Source organism: Pteropus medius, unplaced genomic scaffold (assembly GCF_902729225.1).
Source record: "Pteropus medius unplaced genomic scaffold, Ma_sr-lr_union100, whole genome shotgun sequence".
Classification (NCBI taxonomy): Eukaryota; Metazoa; Chordata; class Mammalia; order Chiroptera; family Pteropodidae; genus Pteropus; species Pteropus medius.
This window is the reverse complement of record NW_024344433.1, coordinates 270,080-293,248: the sequence shown is the minus strand read 5'-3', so window position 1 is coordinate 293,248 and position 23,169 is coordinate 270,080. Positions and strand designations below refer to the sequence as shown.

Here is a 23,169-nt window from a genome sequence, read left to right as displayed (position 1 = left end):
TAAGGAGATTGAGTTATGACCATACTTTCATAGAGACCACCAGTCATAAACATAAACATAAATAGGAGATTTTATAAAAATAATTTTCTCTGTAAACCCAATACCATAGATATAGCAAAATATATATACACATTCCACAAAAAATAATATATAAATAATAAGTTTCATTACAGCAGCTATAGCAAACCACAAGCTAATACAAAAACATCTCAATTTAAAAGTGATCACCATAAATTTACAAAGTGTTGCTGCTTTGTTTAGTTATTTTTTCACTGAAAAATATGAAGCATATCTAAGTATTTTCAGTCTTAAATATTAGTAAAAAATTTTTACTATTACAGAAAAAGGCATTTTCCATGACTTTTAATTCATTAACTTTTAAGGGCCTATTTCCAAGTTCATCTATGTTATAACTGAAGAAAAGAAAACATTTCTACCAGACTTAAAGAAAAAGTAATATCAGAAAAAAAACTCACCAATTTTTTCATCCAAGCACATAATTTTCTCCTGAGTAAGCTGTAGCTCATATTTTTTCTTAGCAAGGTGTCGCTGAGTATCAGAAAGATCTTTTTCTGTGTTTTCATATAAAAGTCTGTAAACATTTTAATAAAACTAATTCTGAAATTTTTATGTTTTATCAGCTTTTTAGTGTATTTAGATATAAAAACTTTTAAGGACGCTAATATACTTTTTTCCTTTTAGTATTTTCATTATAAAACCATGTTATAGGAAGTTTGGAGAATAAAGGATAAAAAAGAATCCTTAATTCACTACTCCAACATAAATTACTATTAGCATTTTGGTATTCCCTTTTCAGTATTTTTTTTCTTTGCTTATTTATAGTTACTATACTATAAAATCAAAACTGAATCCTGATTTTTTTTTAACTTACACTTAATCTTTAATATTTTTCAGTCTTATAATACAGCCCTCCAAATCATTTTCTGGCCAAAAAAATATATGAGTAATAACCATTTATTTTTAAGCAAATAACCACTTATTATTAGACATTTAGGTTCAATTCAGTCCTTTACTATTATAAATACATCTATAAGGAACAGCATCCCATTCATTCCACGAACACTGATGTACCAGGCGCGAGATACCGAGGAAACTATCGTGGACCAGGTGGGCACTGGCCCTGCCTCAAGGGGTTTATAGTCAGTAAACAAATAAACAGAGTATAACTTTTAGCAATATAAAAACTAGATAATCTAAAAGTCTTCTTGCCACAAAACACTGGAGGCATACTGAATAAAATAAAAGAAGCATCCTTTTAAGTGTATAGCAAAATGTATAAGAATTTGAAAGGAAAGTCCCCTAGGGCCAAATTAGAGCGATGACTATAAACTGATGTCATGTTAGATATGGTTAGGGTTGGATGTCTCAGTAGTCTTGTGTTTAAACTCAGGGACAGGAGATGAGGCCATAGAGTTATCTGTAACACAAGTATTAGAATTAAGACCCTCCAGATAAAACCATTGAGGACTATAACATTAGTTGAAAGGTCAGACTAGAGAAAATCAGCTTATCAACCATTGCTAGGCTCAGGGTAATAACAACAGCTAAAAATATTCCTTGGGAATTCTTTTTTTTTTTGGCTTCTCCTTGATTTGTTTTTAAATTTATTTCTTTTAAATAGTTTCAAGTATACAGTACATTGGTTAGACATCTATATAGTTTGTAAAACAATCCCCTCAATTGCTCCCTCCCACCCCTGACCCTCCACCTAGCCAACGTATTAATGCTGACTGCATTCCCTATGCTGTGCTCCCCATCCTGTGACTATCTATCAGCTACTAATTTATACTTCTTTAACTCTTCACCCCATTCTCCCAGCCTCCCAAGACCGCCCCCCTCTGTCCGTCACCAAATTGTCCACTATATTTGGAATCTGTTTTGATTAGTTTGTTCTTTTATTCCTTAGATTTCTCATATAAGTGAAATTATATAGTGTTTATCTTTCTCTATCTGACTTAAATACCTTCTAGGTCCATCAAAGCAATGTCTTTTTCCATCCCCTTCCTTTTAGTCTATGTCTTTTTAATCTGAAGTAAGCCTTTTGTAGACAGCATATGTAGGGGTCTAATTTTCTTATCCTTTCAGCCACTCTATCTTTTGGTTGGAGCACTTAATTCTTTTCAATTTAGGGTACTTATTGATAGGAATGTAGCTGTTATCATTCTTTATTCCTGTTTTTGATACGTTTTTCCTTCTTAAAGAAGTCCCTCCAACATTTCCTGTAATACTGGCTTGGTGGTGATAAATTCCTTTAGCTTATTTTTGTCTGGGAAGCTCTTTATCTGTCCATCAACTCTAAATGATAGATTTGCTGGATAAATTATTCTTGGTTGTAGACCCTGGGTCTTCATCCTGTCAAATATTTTTTTGCAAGCCCTTCTGTACTGCATAGTTTCTTTTGAGAAATCAGCTGCCAGTCTTATGGGTGTTTCTTTATAAGTAACTAACTGTTTTTTGCTGGCTGCTTTTAATATTCTTTCTTTATATTTAATCTTTGGCATTTTAATTATGATGTGTCTTGATTTGGGCCTCTTTGCATCCCTGATTTTTGGAATTCTCTGAGCTTCCTGGGGTTTTATGTCCATTTCCTTCACCAGGTTAGGGAAGTTTTCCATCATTATTTCTTCAAACAGCTGTTCAACATCTTGGTTTTCTTCAGTTATGCCAAACAGATGGATACTTGGACCCTTAATAATGTCCCACATTCTCCTTAAATTATTTTTATAGTCTTGGCATCTTATCTCTCCCATTCTGATTGCATGTCCTTGGCTTTCCTATCATCTAGATAGGGCATTTAATCTTTTTCTTTATTCACTTTGTTTATTCCTCTGTTTATTCCATTTAATATACTTCTCATGTCAGATAATGTGTTCTTCATCTCAGACTGGTTCCCTTTTATAATTTCCATTTCCATTTTTATGTTTTTTTACCTCTTTGTCAAAGTTCTCACTGAATTTATCTATACTTCCCAAAAGTTCATTGAGCATCTTTATAACCAGTGTTTTGAACTCTGCATCTGTCAGATTGCTTGACTCCATTATCTCTGGATCTCTGTTCTGTTCTCTCACATGGTTTCTGCTTTTTTGTCTTCCCATTTTGGCTACCTTTTCCATGTCTGCTTCTATGTACTAAGCAAAGCTTCTAAGTCTCCCAGTCTTATTAGTGTAGATTTGTGAAGTAGGTGTCCCATAGTCTTGAGAGGAGTTTACCTGCAGGCCAAACTTAGTCCAAGCCTCTACCCCTCTGGGGCCACCTATTAAGATTCAGCAAGCAATCCACAGATGCTATGCTTATAGTTGCCTCAAAAGGCCACACCAGAAACCAAGGCCAGCTGCCTCCAGTGTGAGTCTAGGCACTGCTCAGCAAGGAGCACCTGATTCACTGAGGATATACATGAGTGTGGCTTGGGTGGGGCTCCAGTTGGGGGAGGAGGGGTTTCAGGGAATCCTCTGGGCAGAGTGACCTCTGTTATCCAGTTTGATGACATCACGGCTATGGCAGCGCTGTGTCAGCGTACAGGGAGTGGGGAGGCCTCAACAGGGAACAATGGATACCACCGGAACTTCCGTACAGAATGAGTCTCTTCTGGGCCCTCACTCCGACAGTGTCGTCCCTAGTGCTTTTGTGCACAGCCGAATAGGCACTGGTGCTCAGAGCAAGCAGGTCCATCACTGCGAAAATCCGCTTATGGACGTGGTCCTTTTAAGAGGCTTCTGCCGCTGTCACAGCCTCTGTCTCACTCAGCCACTTGAGACTGGACAGCCCCGCGTCCTTACTCTGTCCTACCTTCTGACATTGCAGGGTGATTTCTTGAATTTCTCCCTAGTTATATGGCTCTAGATTTCAGGCGATTTTTCCTTGCTGCTGCTCCTTGTTTTTGTCACAACTTTCATTTGGTTGCCAGAGGGATAAACAGAGCCTCTACCATCTACTCCATTTTTTTTTCCTCTCCCCTTCCTTGGGAATTCTTAAAATCAAAATAAAAAATCAAAATAAAATCTGGTTCTATAGAATTAGTGGGTTTTGCATTGTGGATGGCCATATAATCTAGAACACTTGGCAGAAATAAACACAAAACTTCTCCAGGGAGACATGCCCTCCACCCAGGCACAGAACTAAGCCTCAGATAAACGAGGTTGAAAATGAGCTCACAATTCAAATTTTAAAAATACATTGAGAAACAACCCAAACTTAGTGGGAGTCAAAAGATAACACAAACTAAATTAGATACCTAAGAACTTCAGATTGTAGTATTATCAAAAAGAAACATAAAAAGAGTTTTGTTTAAATACTAAGACGTAAAATAAGTAACAGAATTCATTTTTTAAAAAAAGATTTTAAAAGAGAACCAAAGAGAACTTCAGAAAATAAAAATAATTGAAATAATTAAAAAAAAAATCAATGTCAATAGATAAGTTTAAGAACAAAATAGACACAGCTGAAGAGACAACTAGCTGGAAAAAAACAGATCAGAGGAAATTACCTTTTATGGAACACAGATAAAAATATAGGAAAAAATACAAAAGAAAGGTTAGAAGACATAAAAGGTTAGGATGAGAAAGTCTAATATTTACCTAATCAATATTCTAGAAGGAGAGAATAAACAATATTAAAAGAAATAATGGCTAGTATATGAAATCTTAAACTAAAGCACCATCAATGAAACACATGAATGACACTAAGAGAACATAAGTCCTAGGCAGAATGAATAACAAATCCATATTTACTAAGACAATTATAATTGGGGGAGGGTAAAAGGACTTAAAGGGAGGCAAGATTTCTAGACTAAAAGTGATCAAATGTGACACCTATAGACTGCGATGAGTTTTATATGTATAATGTAATACTTAAAGGAACCATTCAAAACAGAGATACTCAAATGTATTATATATAAACTGAAACAGAATTCTAAAAAACTGTTAAAGTAACTCACAGAAAGGTAGGAAAAAGAAAACAGATAAAAAACCAAAAGGAAGAAACAAAAAAAATTACATAGGAGACTTGAGCCCTAACATATCAAATAATTACAGTAAATGCATCAGGTCTATCTTATCTATAATAAGTAAAACTAGAAACCACCAAAATACTCCTCATCAGGTGAATGGTTAAACAAACTGTGGTACATCCATATCATGCAATACTACTAGCAATAAAAAGTATCAAAGTATATCAAAGTATTGATACATACAAGAACTTGGATGAATCCCAATGGCATTATTCTAAGTGGAAAAGCCAATCACAAAAGCCACATCTGATTCCATTTTATACCACATTCTTGAAATGATAAAATTGTAGAGCTGAGAAACAAATTAGTGAGTGCCAGATATTTAGGATGGGGGCAAAGGGTGGGAGGGAAAGTGTGGCTATAAAGAGGTAGAATGAGTGATATCTTTGTGGTAATTAAATAGTTCAGTATCTTGAATGTGGCAGTGGTTACATGTGATAAAATAACATGAAATTATATACACATTGTATCAATGTCAATTTCTTGCTTTTGATATTGCACTATAGTTATATAAAATGTAATCACTGGGGGAAACTGAGTGAATGGTAAGTGGAACCTCTATGTGTATTTCTTCAACTTCTGTGAATCTGTAATTATTTTAAATGTAAGAAGTAAAATAACTTCTAAATCTAACTGCACATCTAAACCAATTAAATAAAAATCTTGGAGCAGGAATTAGGAATCACTATTTTATTTTAAAGTTTCTCATTTGATTCCGATATGCAGCCAGGGTTGTTAAGAAGTGCTTCCTAATGCTGCTTCGCCCAGAGGGGCAATAAGCGAAAAAATGACAAAGCACGTATTATGTGAGACAAAAAGTGACTGTGATTTTACAGTGTTTCTCCCATCTTAGGACTCTTTCATCCCCCATACTCTGAACTCAATGAAGCTGACACTGCTGTTACCCTAAAAGCAATGTCTAACATAGTAACTTTTATCTCCACAGAAAAATCATAGTCCAAAATCACAAGACATTTGAAAAAGCAAGCCATTTCAAAAGAAACAAGACATACTTACTGATTATTGAATCCAAATGGTGGCAGATATTTTAGAGTAAGTAAATCAATAATTTTAAATTAGACTAGTAAAGGTATAAAAGAAAGAGAAAAATATTAGCAACATGAACAAGGAACCAAGAAAAGAAAACAGATGCAACCAATATGAGAAATGTAATAGCTGAAATTTAAAAATATAGCTGATATAAAAAGCAGAATGAATATAGTTGATGAATGAGCAAACTGAAAGACCAAATTGAGGAAATTTCTCAGGAAGAAGTAGGAAAGGACAAATAAATAGAAAATATGAAAAGTTAGAAGACTTAGCAAACCTAACTTCAAGACTTATTCCAGTAATCATTACAGTAACCAAGACAGTATGGCATCAGTATCAAGATCAACAAATAGATTAATGAAGCAGAACAGAGAACCAGAATTAAGCCCACAGTTACATAGTCAATTTTCAATAAATATGTCAAAACAACCCAGTGAGGAAAGGAAACCACTGGTACTGGAACAACAGGATTGCCATGTGGGAAAAAAATGAATCTTGACTTCTACAATACACCACATACAAAAGACCTAATGTAAAAGTTAAAACTACAGAGCTTTTGGGAGAAATCCTAAACATACATACGGAAATTTTAACAAATTTTAGGAAACCTAATCTAATCTAAAAACTATAATCTATCTTGACCAAGCGGAGTTAATTCAGGAATGCAAGATTTGTTTACAACCTAGAATTAATGTAATTTACCATATTAACAGACTAAAAAATGAGGTAAAACAAACAAACAAAAAACATATGATCAGATCAACAATGCAAAATAGTATTTGACAAAATCCAATATCCACTCTTCATAAGAATTCGGAGAAAATTAGGAACAAAAGAGAACTTTTTCAACCTGATAATAGGCATCTATGAAGAGCCTATAGCTAACATCACAATAGTGAAAGATTGAATGCTTCCTAAGGTCAAGAACAAAATAAGAATGACTGTTCTCATCCTTCAATTCAACATTATACCAGAGGTTCTAGCCAATGAAATAAGACAAGGAAAAGAAAACAGTAGGTATTCAGAGTGGAAAAGAAGTAAAACTCTCTTTATTCATAGACAACATGATAATCTATGTAGAAAATGCTAATGAAACTGCAAAACAAACAAACAACAAACAATCTTAAAAGTTTAGAAACTAGATAGCAAAATATAAGCATAATATACAAAAATTAAATGTTTCTATATGCTAGCAATAAGCAACAGGACACTGAAATTTAAAAATATTTATAACAGCATTAAAAATACAAAACAGGTATAAATATGACAAAGGGTGTACACTAACAAATATGACAAAATTTGTACACTGGAAATTATAAAACACTGCTAAGAGAAATTTAAAAAGACATAAATAAATGGAGAAATAGTCTGTTTCTATGACTCAAAAGCCTCAATATTGTTCATAGTCAATTTTTCCAAAATTGATCTATAGATTCAACATAAAATTAAAATTTCAATAAACATTTTGCAGACATTGACAAGACAATTCTAAAATTTATAGGAAAATGTGAAGGACCTAGGGCAGCCAAAACAACTTTGAAAAGAAACTAATTTGGAGGGTCACAGTATCTGATTTCAAGACTTATTATGAAGCTTCAGTTATTAAGACAGAGTGATACTATCATAAAGATGGGAAAATAGATCAACAGAGCAGAAGAGAATCCAGAAACAGACTCACACATATACGATTTTTCATTAAGATGCTAAGGGAACTCAGTGGATGACTGGATAATCTTAACAAGTAAGAACCAATGGATAGTTATATACAAAACAAAAAAACAAACAAAAGCAAATCTCTACTTTTATCTTAAACCTACACAAAAATTAATATTAATTCAAAAGGACCATTAACCTAAATGTAAGCTGAAATTATAAAATTTCTAAAAGAAAACATAGCAAATAAGATTTAATGGCTTTAAGTTTGGCAAAGATTTCTTAAATAAAACATAAAAAGTGTGATATAAATGAAAAAATAATTTTAATAAATTGTACTTCAACAAAATTAAAAACTTTACTTATCAAAAGGTACTGTTAACAAAACAAAAAAGCAAGCCATACACTGGGAAAAGATATTTGCAAAACATGTATCTGACAAATAATTTGTAGCTAGACCATAAAAAGGATTTGTATAAGTTAATGATAAAAAGATAAACAACCTAATTAAAAATGGGCAATATTTGAACTGACATTTCACTAAAGAAGATATATGGATGGCAAATAAGTAAAGGCACAGATGATCAACATCACTGATCATTAGGAAAAAGCAAATTAAAACCACGATAAGATACTATACAATAAGATACATCCACTAGTATTACTAAATTAAAAAGACAGACAAAACCAAGTGTTGACAAGAATATAAAGCATCTGGAACTCTCACACACTGCTGGTGGGAATGTAAAATAGTAAACCCATTCTGGAAAACAGTTTCTTCAAAAGTTAAACATATATCCACCATATTACTCAGCCATTCTAATCCTAAGTCTTTACCCAAAAGAAATGAAAGTACACACACACACACACACACACACACACACACACACACACACACACACACACACACACACACAGGCTTGTATTTGCAGCTCTATTTGTTATAGCCCCAAACTGGAAACAAACCAAATGTTCATTTGGTGGATCTAATGCAATAAAAATGAAAAAATATAACAACATGAATCAATCTCAAGGTAATTATGCTCAGTGAAAATAGCTCGACAGAAGAGTAAATGGTGTATGACTCCATTTAGATAAAATACTAGAAAATCCAAACTAACCAAAAATGACAGAAAGCAGATCAGTGGTTGCTTGAGGATGGGGAGTCTGGTGGGAGGCAGTATGAGAGAAGGATTACAAAGGAGGACAAGGAAACCTTGGGAGATGAAGGATATATTCATTATACTGATTACAGGGATAATTTAATGGGTGCATACATATGTCAAAATTTATTAAATTGTGTCTTTTAAATATGTGAGATTAACTCATATTGTATGTCAATTATACTTTAATAGAGTTATCAAAAAAAAAACACAAGAAAGCTAAAAATTATGGTGTGTAGAGTAGAAATGTTAATACCTAGGCAACATATATCCTCGAATAATAATAAAAATGGGGAGGTTGAAATATTGGAAGAAATTTTTTTAAATACTAATATTCCAGTGGCTACAGAAGAGAGCTAAGTGTGCCGCATTCTGGCTGATAGGAAGCCATGAGGAGAGCCGCACTGTGTCCCTGCATCATGGAAGCAAGGCAGCAACCAAAGCTTATCTAGCTTTTGGTGGAGAGCTTCCCTGGACTACAGAGACCACATTCTGTGCACTGCACCTGACCTAATACAAGACCCACCTAATAATGGCCTGCATCGGGAAAACCACAGCATGCAGGGTGGCATAGTAAATCAATGAGAAAATATTATAAAATGTAGTGAAATTCTCCTATGGTCTAGCTGAAGAATCCCTTTGAATGCCCTGACAGACTTTTTTTTTCTTGTAAAACAGCACTTAAAAAAAAAAGTGTGCTAAAATAAGAAGCACCAATGTAATAAGTGCATCAATTCAAATGATAATGAATGTGTCTTGAAAAGACAGCAGACACTGTGGCAAAGCCTTCCAGGGTGCACTGCGGCTAGCCTCATGCTGTTAAACTGCACTGCAGCCCTGTCCTCTCCAAAATAGCTTTAAGACCTGGCACAACACTGGGATCCATTTAAAAAAAGAAAATAGAAAATTACATGCACAATTAGAAATTTTCAAATCAGACCTTTAAATCACTGACCAATAAACCCACACCTAAAACACTCATGAAATAGACCTTTAGAAATAAAGCTGAAGCAGACTCTGGTAACTCCCATATCAGAAAACATGTCTTATTCTCAAACCAAACTGTCATTTGTTTCTCAAGTTACACGTTCCACCAGTGCTCAGATATGTACATTTTTCCCCCCCAATTCCAAGGGAGCCTCATTCAGAGACACCCAAATGAATGCTTTTACAGAGAATTGTTTACAGTCACAGGGACTCTCTGGAGATACTCAAATCAATGAAATACAAAAGTCTACAGATGATAGCACTGATAAACCAAGCTATAATGTATGTCTATGGTTTTTTTACAGTTTGCATTCACTAAACAGGATTTTAACAGATAATATTCCAAGCAACGGTTTATTAGCAGAGACTGAAATTCATGCTTTGTTACCTCAGAATGACTCTACGACTTAAAATTCAAGATGAGAAATCTGCATGTATTATAAACTTCAGTGCACAGAATAGAATGCTTCCTTTACAAAACATGACATAACTAACCAAATGATAGATTTTTTAAGTAATTTTGGAAAATGTCTTGTTAGGTAATTTGCCTGGCCAGAAATCACATAATGAAGGTCCTCTGTCAAACACTAATATGGGATCTGACACATAGTTTCCATCTGGTTCAGCCTACAGTCCTATGATAGACTTTGGTTGTTTCCAAGTTTGGGCAATTATGATTAAAGATGCTATAAACCTCATATGTAGGCTTTTCTGTGGACCTAAGTTTCCGACACCTTTGCGTAAATACCAAAAAGCACAACTGCTGGATCGTATGGTAAGAAAGAGTATGTTTAATTTTGTAAGAAACTACCAAACTGTCTTACAAAGTGGCTGCACCATTTTGAATTCCCGTCAGTAATGAATGAATAAGAGTTCTTGTTCGCTCACATCCTCGCCAGCATTTGTTGTCAGTGTTCCAGATTTTGGCCATTCTAATAGGTACGTAATAGTATCTCATTGTTTTAATTTGGATATCCCTGATGACATATGATATGGAACATTTTTCACATGCTTCTTTGCCATCTGTGTATCTTTTTTGGTGAGGTGTTTGTTAACGTCTTTTGCCCACTTTTTAATTGGGTTGTTTGGTTTCTTATTGCTGAGTTTTTAAAGAGTTCTTCGAATATTTTGGATAACAATCCTTTAGCAGATGTGTTTTTTTGCAAATATTTTCTCCCAGTCTATAGCCTGTCTTCTCATTTTCTTGACATTGTCATTTGCAGAGCAGAAGTCATTGATTTAATAAAGGACAGTTACCAATATTTCTTCCATGGATTATGCCTTTGGTGTTGTATCTAAAGAGTCACTACCATACCCAGGGTCATCTAGATTTTCTGTTTTCTTGTATAAGTTTTATAGTTTTGCATTTCACATTTAGGTCTATGATCCATTTTGAGTTAATCTGAAGAATGTAATGACTGTGTCTAAGATATATTATTATTTTTGCTTGTGAATGTCTAGTTGTTCCAGCGCCATTTGTTGAAAAGACTATCTTTGCTCCATTGTATCACCTTTGTTTCTTTGTTCAAGATCAGTTAACTATATTTATGTGGGTTTATTTCTGAGCTCTCTGTGCTGTCCCATGGATCTATTTGTCTGTTCTTTTCCCAGTACCATATTGTCTTGATTCCTGTAGCTTTACTGTAAGTCTTGAAGCCGGGTAGTGTGAGCCCTCCAATTTGGTCGTCTTCAATATTGTGTTGGTGATTCTTTTACCTCTTCATATAAAGTTTAGAATCTATTTGCTGATATCCACAAAATAACTTGCTGTGATTTTTGCATTGCATTGAATCTATAGATCAAGTTGGGAAGAACTGACATCTTGACAATATTGAGTTTTCCTATCCATAAACATGAAATTTATATAGTCCTACTTAGATTTCATTCACCAGAGTTTTGTAGTTTTCCTCATATAGATCTTATACATAGTCTGTTAGATTTATACTTAAGTATTTCTTTGGTGGGGGCTAACATAAATTCTATTATGTTTTAATTTTGAATTCCACTTCTTCATTAAGAAAGCAATTGACTCTGTATATTAACCTTATATCTTACAACCTTATTATAACTGCTTATTAGGTCCAGATTTTTTTGTTGATTCTTTTGGATCTTCCTACATAAAAATATCATGTCATCTGAAAAAGATTTTAATATTGAAATCTTTTTAGCCTCAAAAACCCAAACTCAAATTAAACCTGTCTTGGAATCACTGGGCACAGAGACCCAAATTAACATTTTATTCATCAATTAATCATTCATTCAACTGTATAGGGAATTTTAACTTCTTGGATCTTAAGATGTTTGATGAATAGATGTAGGCACAGACATTTCTTTAAAATCTGCTTCTGGGAAGTATGCTGGGAACACTTCAGTTTTTTTATAAGTATTGATTTATCTGACATAGAAACCCAAACAAACAAACTTCTGCTACTAAAATACACCTATTTAGAAAGAAAATTTCATTTATGCAGTACAGAAACATAGACAATGAGTACCAGTTTTGAAATCCTGGGGATTTTGTTCTTTATCAGCAGTAAAACCTAAACAGCAATGGATGCATTTCTTTTTGGCTGATTTGGCCTGAAACACTATACTCAGTTTACAGATATAGAAATCTAGACATGTGCAGAACTATGCTCTTGACTCAACTTCTAATAAGTGGAGTTTACATGTGAAATAAAATTTATAATTTTTTCCATCAAGTGACAAAATGGAAAACAGTATTTTAACTATATTGAATGTAGTTGGATTATATAGCTCTTTAAGCAGGTTCTTTATAATTCTTTGCCTTTTATATATGTCAATATGAAACCTATGATAAATGTAAGTGTATTATAAAGTATAAGATACTGATCTTTAAAAAATAAATTTACACTGACTTCTCAGCAGAAATAATGAAAGTCAGAAGACAGTAGAAGAATATCAAAGTGTTAAAAATAATTCCCACTTCAAAGACAGAATCAACTGGATTGGATATGGGTGTATAAAAAGAAAAACTGTGGGTCACTTCCAGGTTTCAGACCAAGAATTGTATGAGTGGAGTTTCCATTTACTGAGATGTGAAGACTGAAAGAGAACAGATTTGAGTGTGTTGGAGGGTAAAGGGCAGTGGATAGCAGAAACTGAGGTTTTGAAATGCTAACTTTGAAATATATATTAGACATCATAGTGAAGATGAAAAAGAGGTAGTTGGACATTCAAATTTGAAGTTCAAGAGAGAATTCCAGGCTTGACATACATTTCAGAGTCAAGAGTAAATACATGAGACTGGATGAGATCACTGAGGGATGAGCATAGATACAAAAGAGAAGAGGTCTAAAGACTGAGCTCAGGGACATCCAATAATTGGAGATCATGGAGACGAGAAGGAAGTAGCAGAAGAGACTAAGCTAGGACAGCCAAAGATTTAAAAAAATTGAATGAGCATGGTATGTCAGATGTGAAATGAAGAAAGTCTTTAAATTGGTAGGGAGAGCACAGTCGATCAACTGAAGACTGAAGATTGATCATCAAATTGAGTAAAATGAAAATAAATATTACCTTGGGAAAAGGTTTGATAGAATGGTGGGGGAGAGAGGCAGATTACAGTAGGCTCAAGAGAGAACAAAAAGTGAGACATTAGAGCCAGAAGTTTAGACAACAGTTTCCATGAAATTCCTGTAAATGAGTAACAAAATTTAGTATAAATATAGAACATCTGAATAACATGATTACAAATTTGAACTAAGGGACAAATATAAACCACTGTACCCAACTATTTGAATTTATAATTTCTCAAGTATACAGATCATTACCAAAAATTGACCATAAAAGTAGAAGACAACAAATTTCAGAAATCTGAACTCTAATAGTATGTTCTGAAAAACAATTTAATTAAGAAATCAATCACAAAAGTATAAATAAAAATTCATTGTTTCTGGATATTTAAAATCATAATGGATCAAATAAGAAGTCATAATGGAATTCAGAAAATATTTCATAAAGTAGAAAGTAGATAACAAAACTTGTAGGATACAAATATTTTAAAGAAAATGTATGGCCTTAAGTGTTTATGTCAGAAAAAAGCCTGAAAAGTAAAAATGTAAGCATTCATCTGAAAAAATTAGAAAAAATAGTAAATCTAAAGAAAATAGAAGGAAATAATAAAGAACGAAAGCTAATGAAATAGTAAAATGAATATTAGGGAAGATCACCAAAGCAAAAAGTTGGCCTTTTGAAGAGATAATTAAAAACAATAAACTAGAAAACGAAGAAATCACTACAGATTATGTGAACATTAAAAAATTGAAAGGTATTATAAACATTATCCTAAAAATGTTTTAAAATTTAGAGAAAATGGACAAATGCCTCAAAAAAACAGATACTGACTGGAATAAGAAGAAATTTCTAATTCTTACTTTATCTATTAAAGAAAATAAAATCCCTCAAAGAAATGTTGATACCCAAATGGCTTCACTGGCAAGTACTAAAATTCCAATATTATAGAAATTCTTCTAGATATTGAAAGAAGACAAAATAATTTGGAAAGACTATTATCATAAGGTTTACATTATCTTGATACCAAAATCTGATTTAAAACAGCCCCGAGAAAGGCAAATTGTTGGCTAATCTTAAATATAAATATAGATATAAATATCTTAAAGTAGTTAACTGAGACCAGAAATCTATGAAAAGTATAATACACTCTAACTGATTTGACAAAGCACATCCATTCCTGGAAAAAAACAAAAAAAACAAACCAAAAACCAAAAAACAAACAAAACTTCAGTAATCCAGGAATAGAAAGAAACTTCTTCAACCTGATAGAAGACAACTTTGAAAAATTTACAGCTAATATCTCTAATTGTTGACAGTCTGAATGCTTTCCCCTTAAATATGAAAAAAGACAAGGATGTCCACTTCACCATTTCCATTTAACATTGTGCTTGATGTTCTAGACAGTGAGACAAAGCAAGAAAAAGAACAAAAAGCATGAAGATTGAACAACTAAAATATCTTTATTTGCAGATGAACTGTCTATATAGAAAATTAAATGGAATCTACAAAAGGGCTACTAGATCTAAAAGGTAAATTCAGTAAGGTTGCAGAATACAAGATAAATATATAAAAATAAATTATGATGGTTTTAGCCCTGAAATGTAAAGAGCTGCAAAGACATCATTCCCATTGTTACAACAAGAAAATGATGATTAAACTGCAAATCAAAGACTTTTCATGAAATCATCAGGGTAGTAAGTTGCAGGGCAAATTGCCACCCCAAAATCTGAAAAGAAAGGCAAATCAGGGAGTCACAAATAAGGTATGCTCATCAGAAGGAAATGCTAGAAAAAAAAATACTGTGACAAAAATGAAGAATGCCCTTGATGGATTCATTAGTAGACTGGTCACAGTAAAGTATAAATCTTTACGCTTGAAGATAGGTCAATAAAAACTTTCCAAACTGGAAAAAAAAAAAAAAAGAACAAAACATTCAAGAACTGTGGGATAATTGAAATACCGGAAGGAGAAAAAAGAAGAGAACAGGAGCATAAAAAATATTTGAAGTAATAATGATCTAGAAATTTTGAAAATGAATGTACAGTATCTATATGCAGAGAGCTGCAAAACACTGATGAAAGAAATCAAAGATCTAAATAAATGGAGAAATATTCCACGTTCATGGACTGAAACACTCCATATTGATAAGATGTCAGTTCTTCCAAACTTGACTTAAAGATTCAATGCATACCCAACTGAAATCCCAGAAAGCCATTATATAGACATCAACGAACTGACTCTAAAGTTTACATGGAAAGGCAAAAGACCTAGAATAGCTAATATAATACTGAAGAAGACAAAGTTAGAGGATTCACATTATCCAATTTCAAGACTTACTGTAAAGTAATAGCAATCAAGACAGCATGATTTGGTAAAAACAAAACAAAACAAAACAAAAAAAAACCAAACCAAAATAAACAAAATAGATCAATGAAACAGAATAGAGAGCCCAGAAATAGGCCCATACAAATGCAGGCAACAGATCTCTGGCAAAGGAGCAAAGACAACAGAGAAGAATGGAGCTGGAACATCTCTTGGACACCCATATGCAAATTAAGGGAATCTAAATATAGACTTTATATCTTTTATAAAAATTAACTCAACATAGATCACTGATTCTAAGTATAAAATGCAAAACTATATAACTGCTAGAAGAAAACAAAGGATAAAAATATGTGTTCTTGAGTTTAGTGATGAGTTTTTAAATACAACACCTAAGACAATCTATGAAAGAAAAAGTTGGCAAGTTGAAATTTATTGAAATTTCAAATTTCTGCTCTGCAAAAGAAGCCGTTAAAAGAATGAAAAGATAAGGCACAGACTGGGAGAATACATATTTGCAAAACGCGTATCTGATAAGAATATGTATCCAAAATATACAAGGAATTCTTAAAATAATAAGCAGACAAACAACTGAAAAATGAGCAACAGTTCTAAACAGGACACAACACCAAAGACACACAGATGGCAAACAAGCATATGAAAAGATGTTCCACATCATTTATCATTAGAGAATTGCAAATTAAAGCAATGTGCTATGGCAATACACCTATAATAATGGCTAAAACACAAAAATCTGATAATACCAAATGCTGACAAGGATATGGAACAACAGAAACTCTCATTCATTGCTGGTAGAAATGCAAAATGGTACAACCACCTTGGAAAAGAGTTTGGCAGTTTCTTATAAGGCTAAATATTGTTTTACTATATGCTCCAAGGTATTTACTGAACTGATTTGAAAACTTATGTCAACACAAAAACCTGCACATGAAAGTTCATAGCAGCTTTATTCATAATAACAAAAACTGGAAGCAACAAGATGTCCTTCAATAGGTGAACGGATAAACACATTATGGTACATACATATGATAGAATATTACTCAAGAAATGAGATCTCAAGTTATGAAAAGACATAGATGAACCTTAAATGCAAATTGCTAAGTGAGAGAAGCCAATCTGAAAAGGCTATATACTGTATAATTTCAATTATATGACATTCTGGAAAAGGCAAACATTATCTCAGCCAGGTGACCAAAGTCAAAATCAACAGTGATAAATCATACTAATAGTATAAACCCATGATACTCTGGATATATGTACCTAAAATAGCACTTTACCTCTGTGCTTTCTCTCAAAAACATATTACCCAGTCTAATCATGAGAAAAACATCAGACAAATCCCAGTTGAAAGACATTCTACAAAATACCTGATCAGTACTCCTCAAAACTGTCAAGGTCATCAAAAACAAGGAAAGTCTGAGACTGTCATAGCCAAGAGAAGCCTAAGGAGACATGACAACTAAATGTAATGTGGTGTCCTGGATGGGATCCTGGAACAGAAAAAGGACATTAGGGAAAAACTAAGGAAATCTGAATGAAGTATGGACTTTAGTCAATAATAATGTATCGATATCAATTCATTAATTGTAACAAATGTACCATACTAATGTAAGATGTTAATAACAGGAAACTGAGTATGAGAGATGTAGGAACTCTGCACTATCTTTGTCATTCTTCTGTAAATCTAAAACTTCTAAAATACAAAGTTTATTTTTAAAAACAATTGTATTTTCATATATAAGCAATAAACATTCAGAAAGTGACATTTTAAAATTCCATTTACAACAGAATCAAAAAATAGGAACTACATAGGGAAAAATCTGACAAAAGAAGTACAAATCTACACACTAAAAACTACAAAACATTCTGAGAGAAATTAAAGACCTAAGAAATGGAGAGAGACATACTGTGTTCAGTGAGTGGGAACACTTGGTAATTTTTAGATACCATTTTCCCCCAATTCCAATCAAATTCTCAAGGAGGCTTTTTTTGGCACACGTTGCAAAGCTGATTCTAAAATCAAAATAAAATGCAAAGGAACTAGAATAACCAAAACAACTTTGAGAAAGCACCAAGTTGGAGAACTAACACTACCTAATTTGAACACTTAATCAGGAGTGTTGTATTGGCCTCAAGATACATAATAGATCTTCTCAACAAAACAGATAACTAAGAAGTAGACCTACACATATATGGACAACTGACTTTCTAAAAAGATGGGAAACAATTCAATGTAGAAAGGATAGTTTTTCAACAAATGGTGTTGGAACAACTGGATATCCATATGCAAAAAAAAGTGAACTTTGATCTATACCTAGTACTATACACAAAAATTAACTTGAAATGGATCCTGGATTTAAATATAAGTACTAAAACTATAAAACTGCTAGAAGAAAACATGGGAGAAAAATCTCAGTGACCTTAGGCTTGACAACAATTTCTTTAAAAGAAAACAAAAAGCTGTATATAAAAATTTTTAAATCAATAAATTTCACTTAATCAAAATCAAGAACATTTGCTCTTTAAAATATACTGTTAAGAAAATAAAAAGGCAAGCCAGACTGGGAGAAAATATTTGTAAAACATATACCTAACAAAGGATTTGTATCTAGAATACAGAAAAGATTTTTACAACTTAATGATAATAATATAAACAACTCAGGAAGAATGTGCAAAAGATCTGAATAGACACCAAAGAAGAAACATGTATGGCACGTAAGTACATGAACAGATAGATGTTTGAAATAATTAGGCATTGGGGAAGGCATATTAAAACCATAATACACACCTATCAGAATAGCTAAAATTAAAAAGATACTGCACCCCAAGTGTTGGTGAGAATATGTAACAACTGGACCACCTATACACTGCTAGTGCCAACATAAAATAAAACAGTACAACCACTTTGGAAAACAGTTTAATGGTTTTTTTCAAAAGTTCAACATACACCCATCAGATGACTCAGTCACTCTACCGTTAGGTATTTTCCAAGAGAAATGCACATGTCCATACAAAGACTCACATAAGAACATTCACGACAGTTTTATTTGGTACAACCCCAAACTGGAAACAACTGAAATGTATATCTATACAATGGAATACTACTCAGAGATAAAAAGGAATAAACTCTTGATTATATGTGACAACATGGATAAATTTCAAAATAACTATGGTAAATGAAAACAGCCACACGAAAGAATATATACTATATGATTTCACTTATATAACATTTTAGAAAATTCAAACAAATCTCTATGACAGAAAGCAAGTCAGTGGTTGCCTGGGGACTGGCAGGGTATGGGGAGGTTACAGAGAGGGGGCATGAGGAAGCTTTGGGAGTGATGGATAGGACCACCATCCTGATTGTGGTGATGGTTTTACAGGTACACACTAATGTCAAAACTTACCAAAGTGAACACTTTAAACTATGTGCAGTTTACTGCATGTATGTCAACTGTACTTTAATAATACTGTTAAAACAAATATATACAAAAAACCTCCAAATTATTATACATCTATCTGTTAGAATATTTTAATAAACTCAAATGCTTTCAAAGAACATCTAATGACATGGGAAAATGCTTATGGTATACAATTAAGAGAAACTGGCCAAATATATAACTTAATATAGGATGATGTCAATTACATAGAAAGCTTATATACACACAGATAAAAATGTTTCTGGTTAGAAATAGATCTACATTAATAATCACTTTCCCTAAGTTATGGAATCATAGGTGATTTAATTTTCTTTATACTTTTCTCTATTTTCAAAGGTTTTCTTTGTTGTTGTTATTATTTTTATTTTACACGAGCTTGCAATATCTTTTTAAGCAGGAAATTTAAAGGTACATGAAGGGAAAGAATTTGAGTGATTATCTGTCCTGACAAATGATTCCAATGTATGCACCACAGACCCTTGAAAGCCAAAGAGGGGAACTAACATGTGAACCAAGTATTATTTGTAGACTTAATATATTTCACACTCATATGAATTATTATTTTTCAAATATTTGTAGAGTCACTGAAATTCAACCTTACTGAATCTTAGAACCTCTATTTCTCACATCAACAGATACTAAAAGTAAAATCATTAGCCTGGATGTCTTCAGAAACTTATTCCCCTATATTTACTGCCTGTTGGCTGCTTTATTGAAATTTCTTCTGCTACCGTACTAGTATGTAAGGACACACATAGTACCTGACATTCAATTAACAGGAGTCCCATTATATGTTTCTCTCCCATTTCTCTGCTATGACTTTTTATTATATTCTAAGCCACCCTTTTTTCTAAGTTACTGTCAACCTGTACTTTGTGCTTTCTTACACTGTTCAAATGCCAGAACATAATTTAAGTTATAAAGGTAAGTTAACGATCAAACACCAAAGTCAAATAGGCTCTGTTCTGGGAAAGGCTTTGTAAAAGCAATTTCAGTTAAACATTGAGGCATTCTGCACATGTAAGGTTAAGATGACTAAACATTTGATTCCTGGTTAAGTGTGGCATTTCCAGTCTGTGATCAATCTTGGGAAAATCACTTAATATGTACTGAGGTTTCCACAACTGCTCCATAATAATCCTCTCAGAAATTAAAGTCAACAAATAATTTAACTATCATTATAAAATACACTACAAAAAGCAGAGCTATTTGTAATAAACTATTAGTTGTTCAAAGGCAATTTAATTTACCTCAAAGAATTATTCTCTGCTTTTTGTCTGCCAAGTTCACTTTCCGTATCCATTGCCTTTCTTGCTAGTGATTTCATTTCTTTTTCCACAGTGGTTATGGTTTCCTTCATCAAAGTCATATTTGACATTTGCTCCAAACGTTCATCATCAAGCTATACAAGTAGAATGACAAGGTTACTAATGTCACTGAAAAAGCCTTAGTGATCGTCCTAAAGTGACACCCACTTGTACACACTGGCAAGTGACAAGATTTACATGCTAAGAGAATCAGATCAGACCTGAACACTGAGAAGCGGGACGGACAAGGTGTGGTGGGGCAGGTATATGAACAGTAATGTCCACCTACATTTTCAATCTGGTCCAATTTGGTTACAGTACACATTATTATTTGCAAAGAAATTATCTGTTGTTCAACAGTAATAAATTATACATATACAGTGAGAGTATGAAAAAATTGTTTTTCTCCTATCTACTGTTTTTACCCATTTTAACAACATAATACAGATGAGTTTATAAATATATATTTAAGATATAAATTAAATTTGGAATAGAAAGTTCTCTTAATTCTGTTTACATAATCATAACATCTCAAACATATGTTCATAGCATCTCAAATCCTTGTTTTGTAAAAATATGATGCTTCACACTTTAACTTCATTTTAAATATCTTTTTCTCATTAATTTTCATTTAATCAAAATTTTCTCTTCTCTACTTACTCTTTAGGTAGAATAAGGCAGTTTAACTGTATCTGGCAATGTTATCTTCGATGAAACAGGGAGATGAGAAAGTTGCTAAAATCCCTGAGAATTATCTCTAATGTCTTTTTTTTTTTAAAAAAAACCACACTTCTCAACTGAACATAAAAGACTTCACTCACATGTTTTAGAAGGAAATAAACAATGAAAAAAATGACAATTTACTCCATACATTCCATCTTAAATATTTTAGGATTACAAACACTATCTTAGAAAAGCAAAAGAAGTTCTCTGAACACAGAAAAGGGGAAAGGGGGAAGCTACTGACAGTTTATGGACAAAAGCATAAAAGTGATTTTTCTTTACATTATGAACTGTACATTCCAGCTCCTCTATCCTTTGTTCCAAGTGAGCCTTCTCATTAAATGCTGTCTCTTGGGCAATCTGGTTAAAAAAACAAAAACAAAACAAAGTGTTTTCAATGTCACTGCATTGTGTTTAACATATGTTCACATAAAAACAGCTATTACAAACCTTTAGTCTTTCCCTCAGACTATCTCGTTCTGTGGTCATCCTTCGTAAATCAGTGAAGGCCACATCTCTTTCAGTCTCCACCCGCCGGAGGATGGCATGTGCTGTTGTTGACTTAGGAGACTTACAGCTTTTCATCATTTCTCGTCGAAGTCGGGCAATTTCTTCCTGCGCCTATTATTTAAATACATAGATAGACTGGTACTTAATAAGCTTTGTAACAGACATAAATATAGAGTTATGTCTTATATCTAACCAGTTAAAATTCAAGCCTATATTAACATGTATGCAGCAAGATAATGGTATAATTTTTAATGAGTTTATACAAATAAATGCAAATGATGCCCCTAAAATGCAAGTGAATGTACACAAATAAAAGTTTGATTTACAATATCTTTGCCAAAATTTCTGAAACTATTTTGAAGGCAGTTGATGAGAGAGAATATTTTACTAAGAAATATATATAGTATGGACCATTCACTTTGTGATATAAATTTAAATTCAGCACAATTCAAGTAGAATACTGACTTAATAAATATCATCAGTGTTCCAGTCTTTGCTACATAAATGTATAGGCCACAATCATGTCCTAGCTACTTTTACCCTGACGGAAAGGCTCACCAATCCTTACTGACAACTCAACATACTATCTAAACACCTATTCAAATCTGTTCTACACCTGCAGATGACTGCATATTTTACTTTGTGGCTTAAGTCTTTCATCTTCCTTCATCTTGATTTTGATCACTATTTATTCAGCTAGCCTCCAAATCTGAGGAAGCTATATTAACTTCCTAAATTCCACAGTTAAGCCTTTATTGGAATCCTGAACCTCAACTCCTGTATATAAGTTATCGAGGTCATCTAAGTTATCCCTGACTCAATTATAATCATTTTCTCTTACTTTGAATAAAAGCCTCTCCACTGGCTCTTTCTCAACCCTGCCTTCAACCATGGACAGGGCTCCCATAAATTGAAAAACTGTCACTTAATCCTGCAGCCCATTTACCATCCCATGTCTCTTTTTCCCTTTTTTTTAAGTGTTGTGGTCTGTACGCATGACCTGTTCCTTACCACCCACTTTCTTACCATAGTGTAACCTGGCTCCACATCCACCCTCAGCAGAATTTCAACTACCTCACCAAATCCAATGGCCTTTTTTCATTTCCTGTTCTTGATATTTTGGCAACATTTGACATTGTTTTCAACATCTTCCTTCTTATTCCTTTCTTCCTTGGGCTTATAACATTGTTCTGCCTTAATTTCCTATCTTCCTAATCTCTCCCAAAGGAAGAAAACATCCCAAGAGTCTCTTTTTATAGCTTTCTCTCTCTTTCAGAGACCTCATCTACTCTGAAGGCTCAAAACTCACTCTAAGGAGATGACTTCTAAAACTATACAATCAGCTCTTGCCTTTCTCCCCACCCCAGTCCCACAATGCTTACTGCCTAAGGGCAATCACAACCTGGATGTGCTATCGTCTTCCTCCATCT

The 23,169-nt window shown here is 33.2% G+C and overlaps 1 protein-coding gene across 9 annotated transcripts in view; it reads right to left on the bottom strand.

Annotated features, from left to right (window-relative positions):
* The window catches only part of TSGA10 (testis specific 10), a 103,548-nt gene that overhangs the window by 51,284 nt on the left and 29,095 nt on the right, over window positions 1-23,169 (bottom strand). For all 9 annotated transcript variants that reach the window (XM_039872477.1, XM_039872479.1, XM_039872478.1 and 6 more), the window contains 4 exons: window positions 21,680-21,850; window positions 21,512-21,589; window positions 20,450-20,601; window positions 477-592 (listed from right to left, as the gene is read on the bottom strand). In XM_039872477.1, the coding sequence (XP_039728411.1) occupies window positions 477-592; window positions 20,450-20,601; window positions 21,512-21,589; window positions 21,680-21,850 (517 nt within the window). The remainder of the gene's footprint in view (window positions 1-476; window positions 593-20,449; window positions 20,602-21,511; window positions 21,590-21,679; window positions 21,851-23,169) is intronic.